Here is a 19,465-nt window from a genome sequence, read left to right as displayed (position 1 = left end):
CTAAATAAATATTTCAAATAAATATGTAAAGAATATAGATAAATATGTAAACATTTCATGTGTAATATTTAAAAGAATTTTCAATGCATTACTAAATGTACAGTACAACTAAAAAATCTGAAACACCAGCCAAATTCAAAGGGATTCAGATGAGAACCTTTGAGTTGGACCTTTTAGCTCCGCCTTGAACCGGAAGTGGTCCTGTTTTTTCATGAGCGGCGTTTATCATCTGCAGCCTCATTCCTCTAAGAAGTTACAGTAGAATAATGAATTAAAACCGTCTTATTTACTCCTCACATTTTACAGATCGATCATCTGGTCCACATTTGTGTTCGGGCTTATTGTATCTGAGTAATCACATTGTTTTTAAGATGTCAGTAGTGGGTTTTGACGTGGGTTTTCTGAACTGCTATGTAGCGGTAGCTCGAGCCGGAGGAATCGAGACTGTGGCCAATGAATACAGCGACCGATGCACACCGTGAGTCTGCTTTATTTACTCATCCATAACACAAATACATACAGAGTAGTGATCACGAGAAGCTTTACCTGAGCTGTGTGCCGGTGGGAATCTGCTGTTAGCTGGCTCTCTATCTGTGACGGACATTGATCTGGCAGTGAGGAGCCTCCCTAGCGTTAGTGCTGCTGCGTGATGGCAAAACTCAAATACTATGGCACTTTAAAAAAACACTATGGTATTACCATACTATTATGTTTATAAATGGTACTTTCTAATTAGTGTAGATTGAGAAACAGCAGGCTGGTACACTAAACCTGTATCACTTCATTATTAAAATGTTTTCCCTTCCTCTTCAGGTTATATTGTACTTTTATTATATTGTATTTAGATCGACAATTTTGTTATGCATTTTTATGCTTATTATATATAATATCAGTACTGTCAAATCGATTAATTGCATCTAACATAAAAGTTATGAGAATAAATTAATATATAATATATGTGTGTGTACAGAGTACTGGTCAAAAGTTTGGAAACATTACTTTTTTTTTATGTGTTTGAAAGAAGTCCCTTATGCTCATCAAGCTTTTATTTGATCAAATCAACAAAAACAGCAATATTGTGAAATATGATTACTATTTAGAATAATGGTTTTCTTTTTAAATATACATTTAAAATATAATTTATTCTTCAGTGTCACATGATCCTTCAGAAATCATTCTAATATGCTGATTTATTATCAATGTTGGAAACAGTTGTTCTGCTTAGTTTTTTTTTTTTTTTTTTTTTATAACCTGTGATCAGGATTATGTGATGAATAAAAAGTTGAAAAAGAACAGCATTTATTTAAAATATAAATATTTTGTTACAATATACACTACCGTTCAAAAGTTTGGAGTCAGTCATTTTGTCTCTTTCTTTTTTTTTGTTGAAAGAAATTAATACTTTTGTTCAGCAAGGATGTGTTAAATTGATTTTTAAAAAGTGATAGTAAAGATTTATATTGTTAGAAAATATATATTTTTTTATTCTTTTTTAACGTTTTATTCAGCAATGAATCCTGAAAAAGTGTCATAGGTTCCAAAATCATCATATTAGCATCATATTGATTTCTGAAGGATCATGTGACACTGATGCGGAAAATTCAGCTTTGCATCACAGGCTGATATATATATATATATGTATATATATTACCAGGACGGTCATTTGTCATAATGTTTGGCTATTTGTGTTTCACTACAGAGCATGTGTGTCTTTTGGACCACGAAATCGATCTATTGGAGCTGCAGCAAAAAGCCAGGTATGTGATGTTTTTCTTAAAAGACAGGATTTTTTTTAATGTATCCCTTAAAGCTGCCTTCACAGTCTTCATGTTTGTAATCATGCACGTTTTTTTTTTTTTGTCTCCTTTGAAACACAGATGGTCACCAACTGCAAAAACACTGTCCAAGGATTCAAGCGTTTCCATGGTCGGGCATTCTCAGATCCATTTGTCCAGAACATGAAGTCCAGTCTCGTTTACGACCTGGCACAGATGCCATTGGGCACAACGGGCATAAAGGTAGCTGAAAGTCGTGATCAAGCAAACCGAGATTCAATTGCCATGTGCAAACAACAACATGTTGTGAGATGACTGATCTGTGCCAGCATTGTTTAAAGGTCTAGTTTTGGCAGCAAAGCCTTCTTGTAAAGCCAAGCACAGAGTTCTGTTGTGCAATGAATGTGTGCATGTTTGTGAGCTGTTCCTGTCCTTTAGCAGTCGTGTTGTCTCTGATGTTGTTGTAGGTGATGTACATGGAGGAGGAGAAGGTGTTCAGCACTGAACAGGTCACTGCGATGCTCCTCACCAAACTCAAGGAGACTGCTGAGAGTGCCCTCAAGAAGCCTGTGGCAGACTGTGTCATCTCTGTGAGTTTACAAATCACTAAAGCCCTGTTCGGACGGGACTAGTTTTCTGAACGACGCTTGGGTTACAGTTCTTTCTAGATGTGGGCGTTACGTTACAGGAGGTCATGTGATGTGGTTTCGTTTATTAAATGAGTTTATAGAAGTGGCTGCATATAATAACTCACATGACTGAGCAGAGAAAACTATAGATGTGTCTTTCTTGACGCTTATAATAAAATGGCTAGTCTTAGAAATTTACGTCATTTGGCTTTCCTCAATTTTATATTAATATTATGTTACTTTTTCGCCGAATGCCGTTCATATTGAAAGGTGCGAAGTCTGCAAACAGTTGGTCAGGTTAGTCAAAAACGTACGAGGAGAACCGTTGGGTTCTCAATTACAGACATTCACCTCTGGATGGGATTCCATTCCTCAGAAGACGATCGAGTTTGCTGAAAAACAGTGAGGATATTTCTACATAAATCCGGATACATTTGAAAATGGCATTTTTGTTTCGAAATACCCTCCGTCCACACTAGCATTTTCCAAACGTTTCACATCCACACTGAAACGTCGGTAAATGCTAAAATCGTAATACATAAAAAAAGATGTGTTTTCGGATTAGTGTAGACATAGCCTAGTAATTTGCTCTAGAATTTGTACAGGTTTTGTGCAGTTTTGGATGGGATTAAAATCTTTGAAAGACAAATTTCTCTTCCCTCTTCCGCAAATTTCTCTAACCTCCTCCTAGTCCCATCCGAAATGGGCTTAATATCTCGTAAGATCAGCTGAAACATGCAGTTATGCTACATATCACCTGGTGGATTTGCAGGTGGATTTGGTGAATGATCTATGGTCATTTTTTCCCTCAGTCCATTATCTGTAAATGAGTTATTGGAGACAGACATCCACTTTAGAGATCATGAATACTCTGACATCACTTTCCTGAGTGAATGCTGTTTAAAATCCCTGCTTCTAAGGTCCCCTGCTTCTATACTGATCCTGAGAGGAGATCCGTCATCGATGCAGCTCAGATTGCAGGACTCAACTGTCTGAGACTCATGAATGAAACCACTGCTGGTGAGTTGTTCGTGGTTTAATGTGCCGTTTCACTTGCAACACACATATTTTCCACTCTTAAATGACACCTGTTGTTTTTCCACGCAGTTGCTTTGGCATATGGGATCTACAAGCAGGATCTTCCAGCTCCTGAGGAAAAGCCAAAGACGGTGGTGTTTGTGGATATTGGCCATTCAGGCTACCAGGTCTCTGTGTGTGCCTTTAATAAAGGCAAGCTCAAGGTGCGTACCAATGACATTTATACCCTCGAAAAGTGGCCATGAATAGTATGTGAAATTATAGACGGATTGTTCTTCATGCCCGTACAGATTCTTGCTACAGCCTTTGATGCTGAAATGGGAGGAAAATACTTTGATGAGAAGCTGGTCAAACATTTTTGTGACGAGTTTGCAGTGAAGTACAAGCTGGATGTGAAGACCAAGCCCAGAGCTCTGGTGCGACTCTACCAGGAATGTGAAAAGCTGAAGAAGCTGATGAGTGCCAACTCCTCAGACCTGCCACTGAACATCGAGTGTTTCATGAACGACATTGATGTTTCAAGCAAACTTAACAGGTACAGAGTTATTTAATGAAGAAATCACTTGCAAAGTCGTTAAAATCCTGTCGTCATTTACACCGTGTCCCAACTACACGCGACGCGATAAAATTCCAGCGACAGGCAGTGTGTCTGTCCACACTAGACGCGACGCGACTGTGAGACGCCACAACGTCAATCAAAAATCACAGCCAATCAGAACAGCGTGTGGGCGGAGTCTCGCGGCAGGTGCACAGCACTAGAGAGTAATCTTGACGGCACTCGCAAGAAAATGGACAAGTAGTTACATTCAAATTCACAAATATTACACCATTTAAAAAAATACATAGGCTACTGAGTTACTAAAACAATCTTTGTCAAATAATACACTTGTTTGTTCACAGTTTTAACGTTCCTGTTTCCATGTGTTTAATTTCAAGATCTGGGGTGCGTTTCCCGAAAGCATCGTTGGCCAACTATGGTCGCAAGTTCATCGCAATGTCCATTGAACTCTATTGGTAACGACGCAACTTGCGACCATAGTTGGCCAACGATGCTTTCGGGAAACGCACCCCTGATCGGTGAATTATATCCATTGTTGCTTTTACAGCTACTAAGCTGGAGCACTAAATGACATTCAAAGTCACATTACACGCTTTTAACATTAAATAAAGCACATAAACAGTACCTGAGATTATAATTGCCACACTTTGTGTTTGTTGTTCCAGCGCGACGTCGCAGAAAATTAGAAACGTTGCGTGTCGCCGTCGCGCCTGGTTAGGACAAAAACTCTGATTAATATGGAAAAGATACCTTTTATCGCGTGTCACGGTGTAGTTAGGACACGGTGTTACACACCATCATGTAATTTCCAAGCTGCTCTTTTTCTTAAAGGCACACTATGCAAGATTTGTATCTTAATATAACAGCTTCGAAATCATTCCGATGGTAAACGAACTCGTAGTAGGGCGAATCATCCCGATAGCAAAGCTGCGGGGGGGACACAGCTGGCAAAACCAGCAATGCAGGTTTGAGAGGTTGCGCCCCGACAAATCTCGTGAGAATCACGACTTGCTTTATGGCACAACGTCACATACATCAGCAACATATGAAGCAGCCTCTATGGAAGACACTAGCACGCATTTCAGACGTGAATCATGGCAGAGTCGACGAAGAAAACGTAGAAAGTGCGATCGGAAGAGTGCAGAGACGGCTCTGCATGAGTGGTATTTACGACAGTAGCGTTAAATACAAGTACTCCACAGCGACTCTAGGGGTCACTGTTTGAGAAAAACGGAGACTCAAAGGAAATTTCCTTTAAGTCAAGGAAAAGGGATCAAGGGGCTGTCAGGGTCCAAAAAGCATCATAAAATGAAAAGTATCCACATGATTTGTGTGCTACATTAAGTCTTGAGTAGGGGTGTGCGATATATATCGTCTTCGATAATCGTGATTGTTGTTTTAACGATGTATGTCCCCCACTAGAAAGCGCACGACCACTTGATGTAGTCTAGTAAGTTGTGGTGCGTTCAAGTCATGTTATAAAGATCGTATTTACGAGTTGAATGCACATACTCCACCAAAATGTCATAAATACCAGTGGGAAGCTCGGGATTTAGTTTAAGCCCCGATCTGTATGAGTTGTGGGCGTGTCACTGAGAAACATGGCGGAATACCACAATACTAAAAGGTATTTAGCAGTGAAATTGTCTGGCTTTTCTGTTTATAGTGCAGTAAGCTGATTGCCTGCACAGAATATGATAGCATTATAATATGTAAGGGATAATGTAGAGCGAGGCGGTTGTTATAGTGAATACAACCCCGACAGGCTGAACGGGACCGGACGCGAAGCGGAGGGGTCTTGAATCAGCCTGAAGGGGTTGTATTTGCTATAACAACCGCCTCGCTCTACATTATCCCGCTTATTACATGGCTACCTACCAAATAAATCAATAATTTGACACAAAATATTGATTTAAAAAGGAGTTTATTGATTTAAAAACGATTGTATAGGCTATGTGCACAAGCGTCGCGACGAACTTCCGCTATTGTCAGTTGTCGGCATATCAGTTTCCGGTTTACGGCCGCTTCATCGGCATCCGCTGAAAACAAACAAGATGAGTGCTGCTGTTGTACGAAATAAAGAGATACTACTATGTGCGTGACACATCTAAGTTTCTAAGAACTGTAGGTGGATCTTACGGCCGTTTCCCACATACTCCGTGTGTGTGTGTGTGCGCGCGGTGCAGGAGCAAGCAGCACGCGCTATAGTGCTTCATGATGCGTTTGCAGTGAAAAACTGATTCACGGCTGTACCACAAACACTTACTATTTTTATTTAAAATCCAGAAGTTACGCTGCAACTTTTATTTAATAAAATGTTTTTTTCAGCATTGCGATTCTCTTTGTACACATATAACCTACACTCTTTAATGGACGCATGCACGTTTAAACACAATTTAAACAACGTAGGGCTATTATTCCATGCATTACTTATATTAAGTTGCTCAAGCAAGTGGTCAAATATTTAACTGTAAATTGACAAAAACAGCCGACTCTCATGCCTTTTCTTTTCCATTTAAATTTTAATAAAATAAATCTTGCATGTCACAAAGAACTTGTTTTTCCACCTCCACGAATGAGAGTGTTGATCATTATGTCGCCTTGTTGAAGTAAATTGTAGTTTACCTTGCTTTACCCCGATCTTCTAAAAGTAAAAAGATGACTGTGAAAAATAGTAGTAGGCCTATAGAATTAAATGCATTTATGGTGAGATTACTACAATTTATTGACAAATTACAATTTATCTAGATCGTTTCCGCACCGAGTCTATTTCTGCTGTGCTGCAAACGCTGAATTAAATTGACAGCGCATGTTTCGTGGTCAAAATTAACAAAGATTGACATGAAAATGTAGTAATTTCACCATAAATGAGTTTAATTAAATAAATTGTAGTCTCATTCGTGGAGGTGGAAAAACAAGTTCTTTGTGACATGCAAGATTTATTTTATTAAAATTTAAATGGAAAAGAAAAGAAAAGGCATGAGAGTCGGCTGTTTTTGTCAATTTACAGTTAAATATTTGACCACTTGCTTGAGCAACTTAATATAAGTAATGCATGGAATAATAGCCCTACGTTGTTTAAATTGTGTTTAAACGTGCATGCGTCCATTAAAGAGTGTAGGTTATATGTGTACAAAGAGAATCGCAATGCTGAAAAAACATTTTATTCAATAAAAGTTGCAGCGTAACTTCTGGATTTAAATAAAAATAGTAAGTGTTTGTGGTACAGCCGTGAATCAGTTTTTCACTGCAAACGCATCATGAAGCACTATAGCGCGTGCTGCTTGCTCCTGCACCGCGCGCACATACACACACACACACACACGGAGTATGTGGGAAACGGCTGTAAGATCCACCTACAGTTCTTAGAAACTTAGATGTGTCACGCACATAGTAGTATCTCTTTATTTCGTACAACAGCAGCACTCATCTTGTTTGTTTACAGCGGATGCCGATGAAGCGGCCGTAAACCGGAAACTGATATGCCGACAACTGACAATAGCGGAAGTTCGTCGCGACGCTTGTGCACATAGCCTATTGCTTCCGCTAAAGAAAATAGTCCGTTCTGTCCCTACAGTTAGAATCCTGCGTCCATAGCAACGCTCTGCTTTTCATGGCAACGGTGTGTTATCAAGAAATAACAGACCACATTCTACATTGGAATTCAACCAAGCCATGTAATAAAACAATGTAATATGTGACGATAAAGTTTGCAGGCTTCATAAATTAATTAAAAACATAAAAAAGCAAAGCACACCTGATGCACATTTCTTTGTTCTTCATTTTCTTTAAGTAGAGTTAAGTTAGACTAGTGCGCTTGCAAATATCAGCACGATTACAAATGTGATATTTATTTATTTTATACGACAGTTCAATAAACAAAGTTAATATTAAGTGACTTACATTTTAGACACAGTATTGACTGTTTTTGCTCCATTTCGCCAACGAAAATAGTTCCAAACAAAGACACAGGACTGTTTTGCGTCTGAGCAACACATGACGGTGTTTCGTGACTGAATGAATGAATCGTTTGAACGAATGACTCACTCAGATGATTCGTTCCTGAATGAATCAGCCGTTTGAATGAATCGTTTGAAACTCAATGACTCACTCATTCACAGTGACTTGCTGTCACCTACTGGCGGATTTAATATAACAAATAAAGTATCATTTCATTTTTTAAATAATTTCTAATATCAATATTCAACGTTTTATGTTTGAAACAACGAAAACATTATTTCTGCATTTGTAACTGCAGATTAAATGCATTCATGTCCCTCTGATCTGCATTAAACAGTCTGTGCATCTAAATATCACTTCAGGTGCAGCTTCTGTGTTTCCTCTGCATTGCAAAGATACATTTTGTTGATACTAGATTGTGTCTTATTCTAATAGAATTTGATTAAATTTAAGAATTTGAAGGGGGAAAAAATGATGCATGCATCTAATTAGGCTAAAAAATGGCTTTATTGGATTTGGAAATGGATTTAATCTTATTGGAAAAGATGATTTCTGTCACTGCTGCAAACTGACCACCATATAATGTGAAGAATGTGAAGAATATCAAAAACGTTAGGAGTCAGCTGTCCACTGCAGTCCTAAACCTGCAACGGTATCAACACAATAAAAACACTCATCAAAATATCGTCTAATTTTCTGTATCGATAAATCCCAGAAAGTATCGAGATATCGTTTTTTTTGGTCAATATCGCACACCCCTAGTCTTGAGAGGATAGTTCACCCAAAAATGAAAATTCTGTCATCATTTACTGACCCTCATGTCGTTCCAAACCCATAAGAGTTTCGTTCATCTTCGAAACACAGGATGAAGATATTTTTAATGAAATCTGACAGATCCCTGCCCCTTCATTGAAAGTCCAGAAAACTTTGACGCTTCAATAAGTTCTTAAAGACATTGTAAACGTAATCCATATTGATTGAGCGGTTTAATCCAAGTGTTCTAGAGAGAGTATGTTTGCACTTCTGTTAACCATACATGTGAATGCAGCTATTTTGAACCAATAATCAGAACAAAAAGCAGTTAAAGGATGCCTGCATAATTCAGATAAAGTTATCTGACTTCAATATAATTAATCTGACTCCATTAAAGTTGTATTCTTAAAAAAAAAGTAAAAAAAAAAAAAAGTAAAAAAGTAAAAGTCTATAAAAATGTATAAAAAAAACATTCATTAGTGTTTGAAAGATGAATAAAAGACTTATACTGGTTTGGAATGAGGACAGAATTTGAATTTTTTGGTGAACTATGCTTTTAAAATTCTTGAATCTTGTCCACTGCTCATATCTCATTTGCATATTCAGTCTTGAGTCAAATCCCAATAGCATGCAAATGAGATTTGAGTCGCACAGTCATATTTGGAATGATTTTTTTGCAGAACGAGTCAAGAGTTGTTGTTTTTTTTGCATGAACCTTTACATTCACAACCTGTTATAATGTGTTGCACATTCATTCATGTCCTTTATCACAGAGATGTTATCCTGTCAGTAGTTCATTCTGAGCTTTATATATTGTTTTATTCCTGTGGCAGGGCTCAGTTTGAAGAGATGTGTGCTGATGTTTTAGCCAGAGTGGAACCTCCCTTGCGCAGTTTATTGGAACAAGCTCGTAAGTAATGACCCTTTCTTGGATAATAACGGTGTACGTCGTAGAAATCATTCATTAACCCCATCTGTCTGTCACCTCCTTCTGTGCAGATCTGAAAAAAGATGACGTCCATGCTGTAGAAATAGTGGGCGGTGCCTCTAGAATGCCGGCCATTAAAGAAAGAATCGGCAAGTTCTTTGGGAAGGAGCCCAGCACGACGCTGAATGCAGATGAGGCCGTGGCCAGGGGATGTGCCCTCCAGGTCAGGTTCTTCTGCTGACTAAAGCCATGCTAATAGTTTAACAAGACTGTATTTGATAGCATTTGTGACCTGTCGGTGTTCTGTTTCCTGATTTCACAGTGCGCTATCCTCTCCCCTGCATTTAAAGTCCGTGAGATCTCCATAACAGACGTGGTTCCGTTTCCCATCTCTCTGAAATGGAATTCTGCAGCTGAAGATGGAGTCAGGTACAAGCAGCTGTGACATTCAGAGATCGTGATCAAGTTATTAGTTTGCATTTCAGTCATTGTGCTTGATAGTAATGCATGATTTTATTTAGAATGCTTTTAAATTTTCCATTTCAGCGACTGTGAGGTGTTCCCAAAGAACCATGCAGCGCCTTTCTCCAAAGTGTTGACATTTTACCGGAGAGAGCCGTTTTCTTTGGATGCGTATTACAACTGCCCTAAAGAGCTCCCTTATCCAGATCCCACAATAGGTAAGCACACAAAAACACATCCAAAAGGAACACTCGCCAAGTGCTGTATACGAGTAAAGACGACTTATTAGTGAGTAAATAAGGGATAATCCATGGCTTAGCTGTGCATTAAACAATTTGTTTGAATGAAGGAATTATAGCATTTATTTGATTTAATTATTGAGAAAGAGAGAAATGAGAGCTGTGACAGTAAAGCTGTGAGTTTAGTTACTTCAAAACTTCATTACCTCCTCGTTTCTGAGAAATATAATGGAGCGATTGAGTAGTGAGGCTGTTCTATTAATAAAAGTAGCGGGGCAGGGTTGATGAGTTTCTGTGCTCCTGAATGTTTCTGTGTGTGTGCAGCACAATCTCTGATCTCTGTGTGCGAGTGGTGTGTGTGCATTAATGTAGAACAGTGATTAAGCTGACTGGAACTACCTGTGCCTTAAACTGTTTTAATGCACACCTTTCAGCCAATCAGAATCGAGTATTCAGACAGACTAGGGCTGCACGATTTATCGAAATTATCTAAATATTACAAATGTACATATCGCGATGTGCATATAGCAATGACTTAAGATAAATTAATGATTTTAATACTTCAAAAGATTACGAAAAGTGGTCAACGCAGACAGCAGAGAATAGACTGGACACATACATGTGACATGCTTCATGTTATTGAATGCAATAAGTGAAGTACTCCGCCTCTCGGACAGCGCATAATCCCGATTTCAGCGCATAATCCCGATCATTTTCAGTTTTAAAATATATTTCAGTTTACACACTTAAAGCATTATCGTATTGCATATCGAATATCACATTATTTAACGAGTTATTGCATATTGCACTTTTCTTTAAAGTCGTCATGTAATCAAAATTGACCCTATTTACTTTGCTAGCGCACATTACTAGTTTTGTGGTTAATACACATGATACACATAAAATTGTTTCAAAATCCGAAAATTGATGACTGATGACGTCAGTTTGACGGCTTGGGTTTAATATCCTTAACCCCTCCCCTCCAACTGTCAGTCTGCTATGAGCGAGGGATGGAGAGGAGGTGCACTAAAGTAAAACCCAGCCCTCTGTTCAATATTCCGTTTCACTTGGAAATACGGCACAAAGCTGAAGTAAAGTCAGTTGCAACTTCTGTTTCACAGGGACTTTAACGACTTATCGCATTCAATATCAAGACAGACCATGGTATAAATGCAGTTACTGGCCAATTGTCTTTTTTTTATTGCTAAATAATGCATGGTTTCAATTGCAGCAATTATTTATTGTTTTTTAAAAAAATCGTATGTACCTACCTATCCATGTATGTATTTAATTACAAAAAAATTGTCCTTGTAATGTTTAATCAAAAATGCCATAACTGAATATTCCGGTGAAAACCGGAAGAAACAGGAGAAAAACAAAACAAATAATTCTGTTGCTATTGAAACTAAATGAATTTAAGGAAATGCAAAAATACATGTATTTGTTTGGCCAGTAATTGAGGTGACAAATATTCTTTGCTGTTTGCTTTTCATAGCTTATATTTGCTGTACAATCTTGTAAAACTTGTCATGAATACAGACTGTATGTTAACATGTACACTAACACTGTCATGCAGGCCAGTACGTTGTCCAGAAGGTGGTTCCCCAGGCCTCAGGCGAGAGTTCAAAGGTTAAGGTGAAGGTGCGAGTGAACATCCATGGCATCTTCAGTGTGTCCAGTGCCTCGCTAGTGGAGGTGCAGAAATCTGAGGAGGAAGAGGAGAGCATGGACACAGAGCAGAGCACAGAAAAAGAAAATGAGGTATTGCTTCAGGATATTACTGTACTCATACCCTGTCTCACAACTGCTTTCACACCCTCATCATGACCTGGATTTTCCTATTACTCCATGTTGTCAGTGCATTCATACCGCTCAGCTCTACATCATGGGTAAAGTTTCCACCTGTTTTCAATCATTCACAGAACAAAATGCAGGTTGATCAAGATGAACAGAAGACTTCTGGAAATGGAGATCAGGAAGATGGAGAGAAAAAAGCTGGAACAGAAGAAATGGAGGTAAATGGGATCTACCAATAGCATCAATTAAATGACTCAATCATTTATCAAATTACCGTTCAGACGCCCATCACATAACTAAAGGCCCGTTCACACCAAGGATGATCACTATAGCGATAACAATAAAGAAATAGTTTAAAAGAAAGAATTAATCTAAGAATAGTAGTGTCCACACCACAACTATAATGATAATGGCATAAAGGAACAATGTCATTGGTCACTTTTTTCCAGCTGATGAACAATAAAAACATTGAAAACCAATCAGAATCCATCCTGCTTATCGTTATAGTTGTTGTTGTTGTTGTGAACGTGTCTTTATAATGGTTCTCTCCGTGGATTTGTTCAGACATCAGCAGAGGAAGGCAAACAGGAGAAGAAATCGGATCAGCCTCCACAAGCCAAGAAGCCCAAAGTGAAAACAAAGGTCCTGGAGCTGCCCATTGAAAACAACCCACAGTGGCAGCTAGCCAATGACATGCTCAATCTCTTCGTGGAGAACGAGGTATGCTTTCTGTGCGGCTGAAGCTGGATTAAGGGGGACATGTTTTTTTAACATTGAGTTAAATCTACTGTGAAATTGCTTTTCCTCAGGGAAAGATGATCATGCAGGACAAGCTTGAGAAGGAGCGCAACGATGCCAAGAACTATGTGGAGGAGTACGTGTACGAGATGAGGGACAAACTGCACGGGATATTCGAGAAGTTCGTCAATGAGAGTGTGAGAACAGTCGCATGGCTTGAAATCTAAACGCATGGTGTCCATCGGAAGAGAAACTCTATACAAAATATTTATTAGCTGGAATTTGCTCTTTATAAGTAAAATATCTGCATGAAACCATTTTGAAATCCTTGTCCAGTGATTACAAAAGGTCAGGCGTGGGAATCCTGTGAATCACCTGGTATTATTTTTGCCATATATTGATGTTTTATATCGCTATAACTTAGAGATCACAGACTTTTATTATTATTGTGGAAGTTTAAAAAAATGCATTGATATCCCTGTCAGAATGACACACAAATCTCAGTGCTTGACAGTGTTATTTTAGTATTTACATACTGTTATAGCATTTAATAATATTATGAATTGGCTCTTTTTTTTATATTTTCAGAATTTAGTTTAGGTTTTATTTTTGTAGTAGTAGGTTAAGTTTATCATATGATAACAATAGTTATCATTTTACATCATGTATTTATTTTATTTCAGCTTTATTTAAATTAATGAAAATTTTCTGTTTTCTCTTACAGGACAGAGATGCTCTCTCATTAAAACTAGAGGACACTGAAGTCTGGCTGTATGAGGATGGTGAAGACCAGTCTAAACAAGTATACATCGACAAACTTCTTGAACTGAAGGTACTAAATGTCTTTTGATGTCTGTAATTTATGATGTAAGATGTAAAATTATGTATAAGCTTACACTTTATATTAGGTGTCTTTAGCTACTATGTACTTGCATCAAAAAATAGGTACAATGTACTTACTGTGTTCATGTCCATATTGTAAAACACTTGTGCTGCTACGGGTAAGGTTAGGGGTCAGGTTTGGTGGGATATGTAGGTTTAAGGGTGGGTTAAGTGGTAAGGGAAGGGTCAACAGTGCAATTATAGACAAGGATGCAAACTTATCACTTTTCTGCGGAATTCGTCGTTTTGGATCCAAAATAGGCCGTTATTGCAATTGCTGCCCCAGAAATGCAGCAAATTTGAATGTAAAATGGGCACGGGCATTCATAATGGTGCATGTCCACTGGCGCGGAGCAGAGCGAGCGTTTTCAGTTCATTCCTATGGAAGCTCAACTCCGCACAGTTATGAATAGAATTCGCTAATGAATCGAATTAGTGATTTAAAAGCGAGGTGCAAAAGGAGGGAAAACTCCTAATTATATTGCCTAAGTGTAAAGTACGATTACTATTGATATTGCTAATTATACCTGTGTTATGTTTACAATCGGTTAATGCCTATCAATATATCAAAAACATTCTTGCAGAATCTCGGCCAGCCCATTCAAGAGAGATACACGGAATTTGAGGAGAGACCCAGAGCTTTTGAAGAGCTGGGCAGACAGTTGCAGCAATACATGAAGATTGTTGAGGCCTACAAAACCAAGGTGAGGTTGTGTTGGATTAATGTTGCATAAGGTACAACTTTGCACTTGGTTAGTGCACAGTGGATTTGACGTGTCTTTTTGAATTACAGGACGAGCAGTATGATCATCTGGATGAGGCAGAGGTTCAGAAGGTGGACAGGATGGTGAATGATGTCATGATCTGGATGAACAGTAAAATGAACCAGCAGAGTAAACAGAGTCTCGCCGTGGAGCCTGTGGTGAAAATATCAGAGATACAGGCCAAAACACGGGTCAGTCACAGTTATATTGACTTTTTTTCTAGCGCACATGAGTATGTTAGCATTCAGATATCATTCAGTACTACGGTGCATATAAAAGTACTATGGTATTGACATTTGATACCATAACTGTTCCAGGTTTCTGCCACAATACCATTTTGATACATTTGTACTAAATCTCTTCCTGTTTTCCATAGGAGCTGTTCTCCACTTGCAATCCCATTGTGACCAAACCCAAGCCCAAAGTGGACTTGCCAAAAGAAGAGAACCCCGCAGAACCCAACGGGCCGGTCAATACGCAGGAAAACCCTGAAGCCCAGCCCAGCGGCAAAGAGCAAGCTGCTGCTGACAGTGCAGACGCCACAGAAGCCAAGCCTGGCATGGACCTCGATTAACCACGCTGTGTAATGTTATGTTAACGTTACACGTTATGTTATGTGACATAATGTTTTGTTAATGTTAACTTATATTTCCAGTGACCGCTAACGCTAAATCATAATCCTCGCAGCGGGGTGACTCTGGCAATGAGAGAATACATTTGCATGTCCTTTTATATTAAGAAAAACAAATCATAATGCTGTAAGACTTCTGATTGAGAACCATTATGTTTGCCCATGATTGAGTTTCTGTTAAATGCTGGTTCTGTCAACTGTTGTTTCAATAAATACGGATTGAAACATGCAGTGTGTGCACGCTTATATTGTAGAATTACTTCAACATAATGCAAAAGCATGTGTATTTGTTTTGTGTAGTGTAGTTTGCTTCAACTATTGGTTTATGAATAAGTTTACAAATGTTACTTGTTAACTTCAACATATAGCCTAGGCCAAAACGGGTGAAGTGTTACAAAAATGGTCAGATTTTGGTAATATGCTTTATTTTACATTCAGCTCTGTTTGCATTTGCGCATCACAGATTCGGTTTTTAGAGTGGGCAAATGGTGATGTTGGCCTGTCCCACATCAGAGGATCTTTTTGACTATCCAAAAATGTAAATCATACCAAAAAATTACAATTTTAATAATCTGCTGAATTGATATTCAGTTAATTGTAGTAAAAAAAATATATATATATATATATATATACATACAAATTAGGACTCTTTTTTTTTCTGGCTATAAAAAATGCTGGCTAAATGACAAAAAAAATTTTTTTTTTACGTTTCACAGGTTTTCTTATTCTTTTCAGCTAAAATTTTATTTTATTCCGTGACGCACGAGATTCCACAGACACCGACCATTTGTTAAACATTAAAATATGTTGTTTTTTAGAGTTGCAGAAAGAGTACTTATAAAGTGTCATACATTTGTGGATTAATAGGTGTACAAATCTTGCTGAATTGCCCGGTTTTCATTCCTTAACGTCAGTTTGTGTGACGCGTTGTATTTTCCATTGAAAAAGATGTGCAAACTTGGCAACATTTCCTCTTTATCACATGATCGTGTTCCTCTCGGCTGCAGGAAGAGTTACTGCAACTTACAAACATATGATCTGGTAAGTGTTTTACTAACTAAATACGACAACCTCTTTGTGTCCTAACTATAATGTCGGTTTCATATATTATTATTTCCAGTGTCCTCGCAATTTTCTAGTCACGGGTTCTTTAAAACAATTTTTATTCAGAGCGTAAGCAAATGTAGCTATATTTAATAGCTTTCTGAGAGCAACTCGACGCGAATAACGGCCCTCAATAATCCGTCGTGTTTGCAGTGTACAGTTGTGTTATAACAAACTCTCTCCAGCTGCTGACAGAAGGCACTGCTGGATATCAGTGAGGTGTAGTTTGCTGCAACTGCACTTCCGCCCTATTCTAACCTTAATAGGGGCTAAAGTCTGAAGGCAGCAGCGCCTCTTCGATTTACCTGATAGTTTCTCTCAGGCACAGGTGAAGCCATGAAGCTCATCATACTCAATGACTACGACCAGGTCAGCGAATGGGCTGCCAAATACATCAGGAACAGGATAAGGAAGTTTAATCCAGGACCTGACCGATTCTTCACTCTAGGTCTTCCAACAGGTAGAGTCGTAAAAAAAGTCACTTTGTATATTGCACATTCAATTGAAATGCATGCCTGTTCTGATTGTGTCTGTATTGCAGGAAGCACTCCGCTTGGATGCTACAAGAAACTGATCGAGTTTCACAAGAAGGGAGAAATATCGTTTCAGTATGTGAAAACGTTTAATATGGATGAATACGTAGGTATGTGACCGGTCGTTTATGCTTGAGGGATCAAGGGTTGAACTGCCTGTCATATACTGTATTTAGTTAACACTGAACTAAGTACAAATGGTTGTTGTCTTTACAGGACTTCCTAGAGACCATCCTGAAAGTTACCATTCATTCATGTGGAATAACTTCTTCAAGCATATCGACATCCGAGCAGAGAACACTCACATCCTGGATGGAAACGCAGCCAATCTAGAGAAGGAATGTCAGGACTTTGAAGCCAAAATCAAAGCTGCTGGAGGAATCGAACTTTTTGTTGGCGGTAAGACACAGTAGATTGAACTTTGACCTGTGAATGGCACCATTAAACATTGTATTCACGTTGCAGGTATTGGACCTGACGGTCACATCGCTTTCAATGAGCCTGGTTCCAGTCTTGTGTCCCGAACGCGTGTTAAGACCTTGGCTATGGACACGATTCTGGCTAACGCGCGTTTCTTTGATGGCGAGCTCTCTAAAGTGCCCACCATGGCCCTCACGGTTGGTGTTGGCACAGTGATGGACGCTCGAGAGGTACAAATATTCATATTTCATAATCTTTATGTGCTTAATGCACGTTATACGTCTATAAATGTCAGCCACTCCTGCTGCTGCTGCTATAAAATGGCTCATCTTTATTGCTAAAATTACATAATTCTGGCTTTGAACATTTATTGTAAGCTAGTTATATACAGTGTACAGGTTGCAAAAACAATTGCATAGTATCTTCTGCCATTTTTAAAATATTAAAATAAGCCGATACTTAAAATATGCATTATTAATAAAATATCACAATATGCAAAATTAATAAAAACGAGCAACTTGTGTTTGTTTTGGAAAGCACACACTATTATAAACCTTTATGCTAGAAATAGCAACAGATTCAACAGCATCACCAAGGTCAAGAATTTCCATTGTGGGCTGATCTGAAACAATAATAACTTGATTATATGACATTTTTAGGTCATGATCCTTATTACTGGCTCGCATAAAGCGTTTGCCCTTTATAAAGCCATTGAGGAGGGAGTGAATCACATGTGGACTGTGTCAGCGTTCCAGCAGCACCCGCAGACTGTGTTTGTGTGTGATGAAGATGCCACACATGAGCTCAAGGTCAAAACAGTCAAGTATTTCAAAGGTAACAAAGAAAAGATCTCGTTCTCTCTCTGCTGAGGGAATAAAGTGAATGCATGAATATTGTGTATGCAAGAAAATTACATAATCCATTTGCTAATGTTTTAGGCATGATGCATGTGCACAACAAGTTGGTGGAAAAGCCATAGTCTGATACTGACGTGAAGATTGGAGACGCAGCAGATGTGTGGTTGTGTATTTGCCTCAAATTGTGCTCCTTTGTCTGTTTTAATTTTTTCTTTTATTAAACATCTCATACACATGATGTGTTGAATTAAAATGTGTTTATATCATTCGACTGGTAATCCTTATTCCTTAAATATGAACAAATAAACCACTTATGAATAAATAAAAATGTAATTTATTTAATTGGCCTCAAATATAGTGTGTGGACTGATGATATGGTACACTAAGCAAGTTTATTTTAGTTTAACCCCAAAAAAGTTGGGGACATTTTGTAAAATCTGTGATTTGATTATTCTCTTTAACTGGCAAAAGAACAAAGAAAATATTTTTTAAAAATTTCACTGACCAACTTAAGTGTATTTTGTAAATATAATTTTTTTTTGATTTTGATGGCTGCAGTATTCTGTTAAATGCTTTTTTCATTTTATTAGTAAGTATTAGTTACTTGAACGGTCAAATTCACACAAAAATGATGTCAACATGCCCATCTTGGTGAGTATCCTAGCAGACAGTCATTTATGTCTTAAAGGGGACATACCATGAAAATCTATTTTTTCCGTGTATAAGTGCTATAATCGTGTCTCCGGAGCATCTACCAACCCAGAAAATGTGAAAAGTGACAACCCAGTAACTTTGTTTTGGTAAGCCTTTCTCTGCAAGCATGTCAAATCATAAGCCAATCAGATTCCGTTCCCCATCTGACATAGGAAGGGGATATTATAATATTACCGCCCCTTAATCTGTAAATTTCCACCCGCTGAGCGACAACAATGTAACCAGTTGTAACGCAATGGCAAAAGTTCGAGCAAAGCATGAAAACTGTTCTGTCATAGGCTGCACAGTCTAGCACAGAACACTATTTGACCAAAAAATGTAACAGCTGTTTTATAAAGACCTCAGGGAACTTAGTGAACTTGTGTAATGCAGTGCATGCAAGTCAATAAGATTAATCAATGTAACTCCACAACTAGACATAAATGTATCCACTAACCATTCAGAAACGTCCAGGTGCAGTCTAAAAGTTGCAACCTCTTCCTGAGTCTCTCCATAAGGCTGCACTCCGCTACTGTTATTTCTGAAATTGGACTGAAATTTGCGTGTCTTGTCACTGAAGCTCGTGTAAAAGATCGTCTTCTGAATGGAGGCGGGGAGCAGCAGCTCATTTGCATTTAAAGGGACACACAAAAACGGAGCGTTTTTGCTCACACCCAAAAAGGGGCAACTTTGACAAGCTATA

The 19,465-nt window shown here is 38.3% G+C and overlaps 2 protein-coding genes across 2 annotated transcripts; both read left to right on the top strand.

Annotated features, from left to right (window-relative positions):
- The first annotated feature begins 191 nt into the window (after nucleotides 1-191).
- On the top strand, nucleotides 192-15,386 carry hspa4b (heat shock protein 4b). The gene is made up of 19 exons (XM_084132958.1): nucleotides 192-478; nucleotides 1,700-1,757; nucleotides 1,878-2,018; nucleotides 2,243-2,365; nucleotides 3,325-3,424; nucleotides 3,512-3,645; nucleotides 3,733-3,977; nucleotides 9,548-9,624; nucleotides 9,714-9,865; nucleotides 9,965-10,071; nucleotides 10,189-10,322; nucleotides 11,920-12,104; nucleotides 12,266-12,358; nucleotides 12,705-12,860; nucleotides 12,950-13,075; nucleotides 13,603-13,710; nucleotides 14,345-14,464; nucleotides 14,554-14,715; nucleotides 14,901-15,386. Exons 1-19 carry the CDS (start codon nucleotides 372-374, stop codon nucleotides 15,096-15,098), a joined length of 2,526 nt encoding a protein of 841 aa, XP_083989084.1. The 5' UTR covers nucleotides 192-371; the 3' UTR covers nucleotides 15,099-15,386.
- Nucleotides 15,387-15,929: 543 nt separating this feature from the next.
- On the top strand, nucleotides 15,930-18,337 carry gnpda1 (glucosamine-6-phosphate deaminase 1). The gene is made up of 7 exons (XM_084133701.1): nucleotides 15,930-16,196; nucleotides 16,582-16,719; nucleotides 16,801-16,902; nucleotides 17,009-17,191; nucleotides 17,258-17,442; nucleotides 17,872-18,046; nucleotides 18,151-18,337. Exons 2-7 carry the CDS (start codon nucleotides 16,596-16,598, stop codon nucleotides 18,189-18,191), a joined length of 810 nt encoding a protein of 269 aa, XP_083989827.1. The 5' UTR covers nucleotides 15,930-16,196; nucleotides 16,582-16,595; the 3' UTR covers nucleotides 18,192-18,337.
- Nucleotides 18,338-19,465: the final 1,128 nt, after the last annotated feature.

The sequence above is a fragment of the Abramis brama genome (assembly GCF_963993115.1).
Source record: "Abramis brama genome assembly, chromosome: 13".
NCBI lineage: Eukaryota > Metazoa > Chordata > Actinopteri > Cypriniformes > Leuciscidae > Abramis > Abramis brama.
The sequence above is the reverse complement of the archived record's forward strand: the minus strand, read 5'-3'. Positions and strand labels throughout refer to the sequence as shown.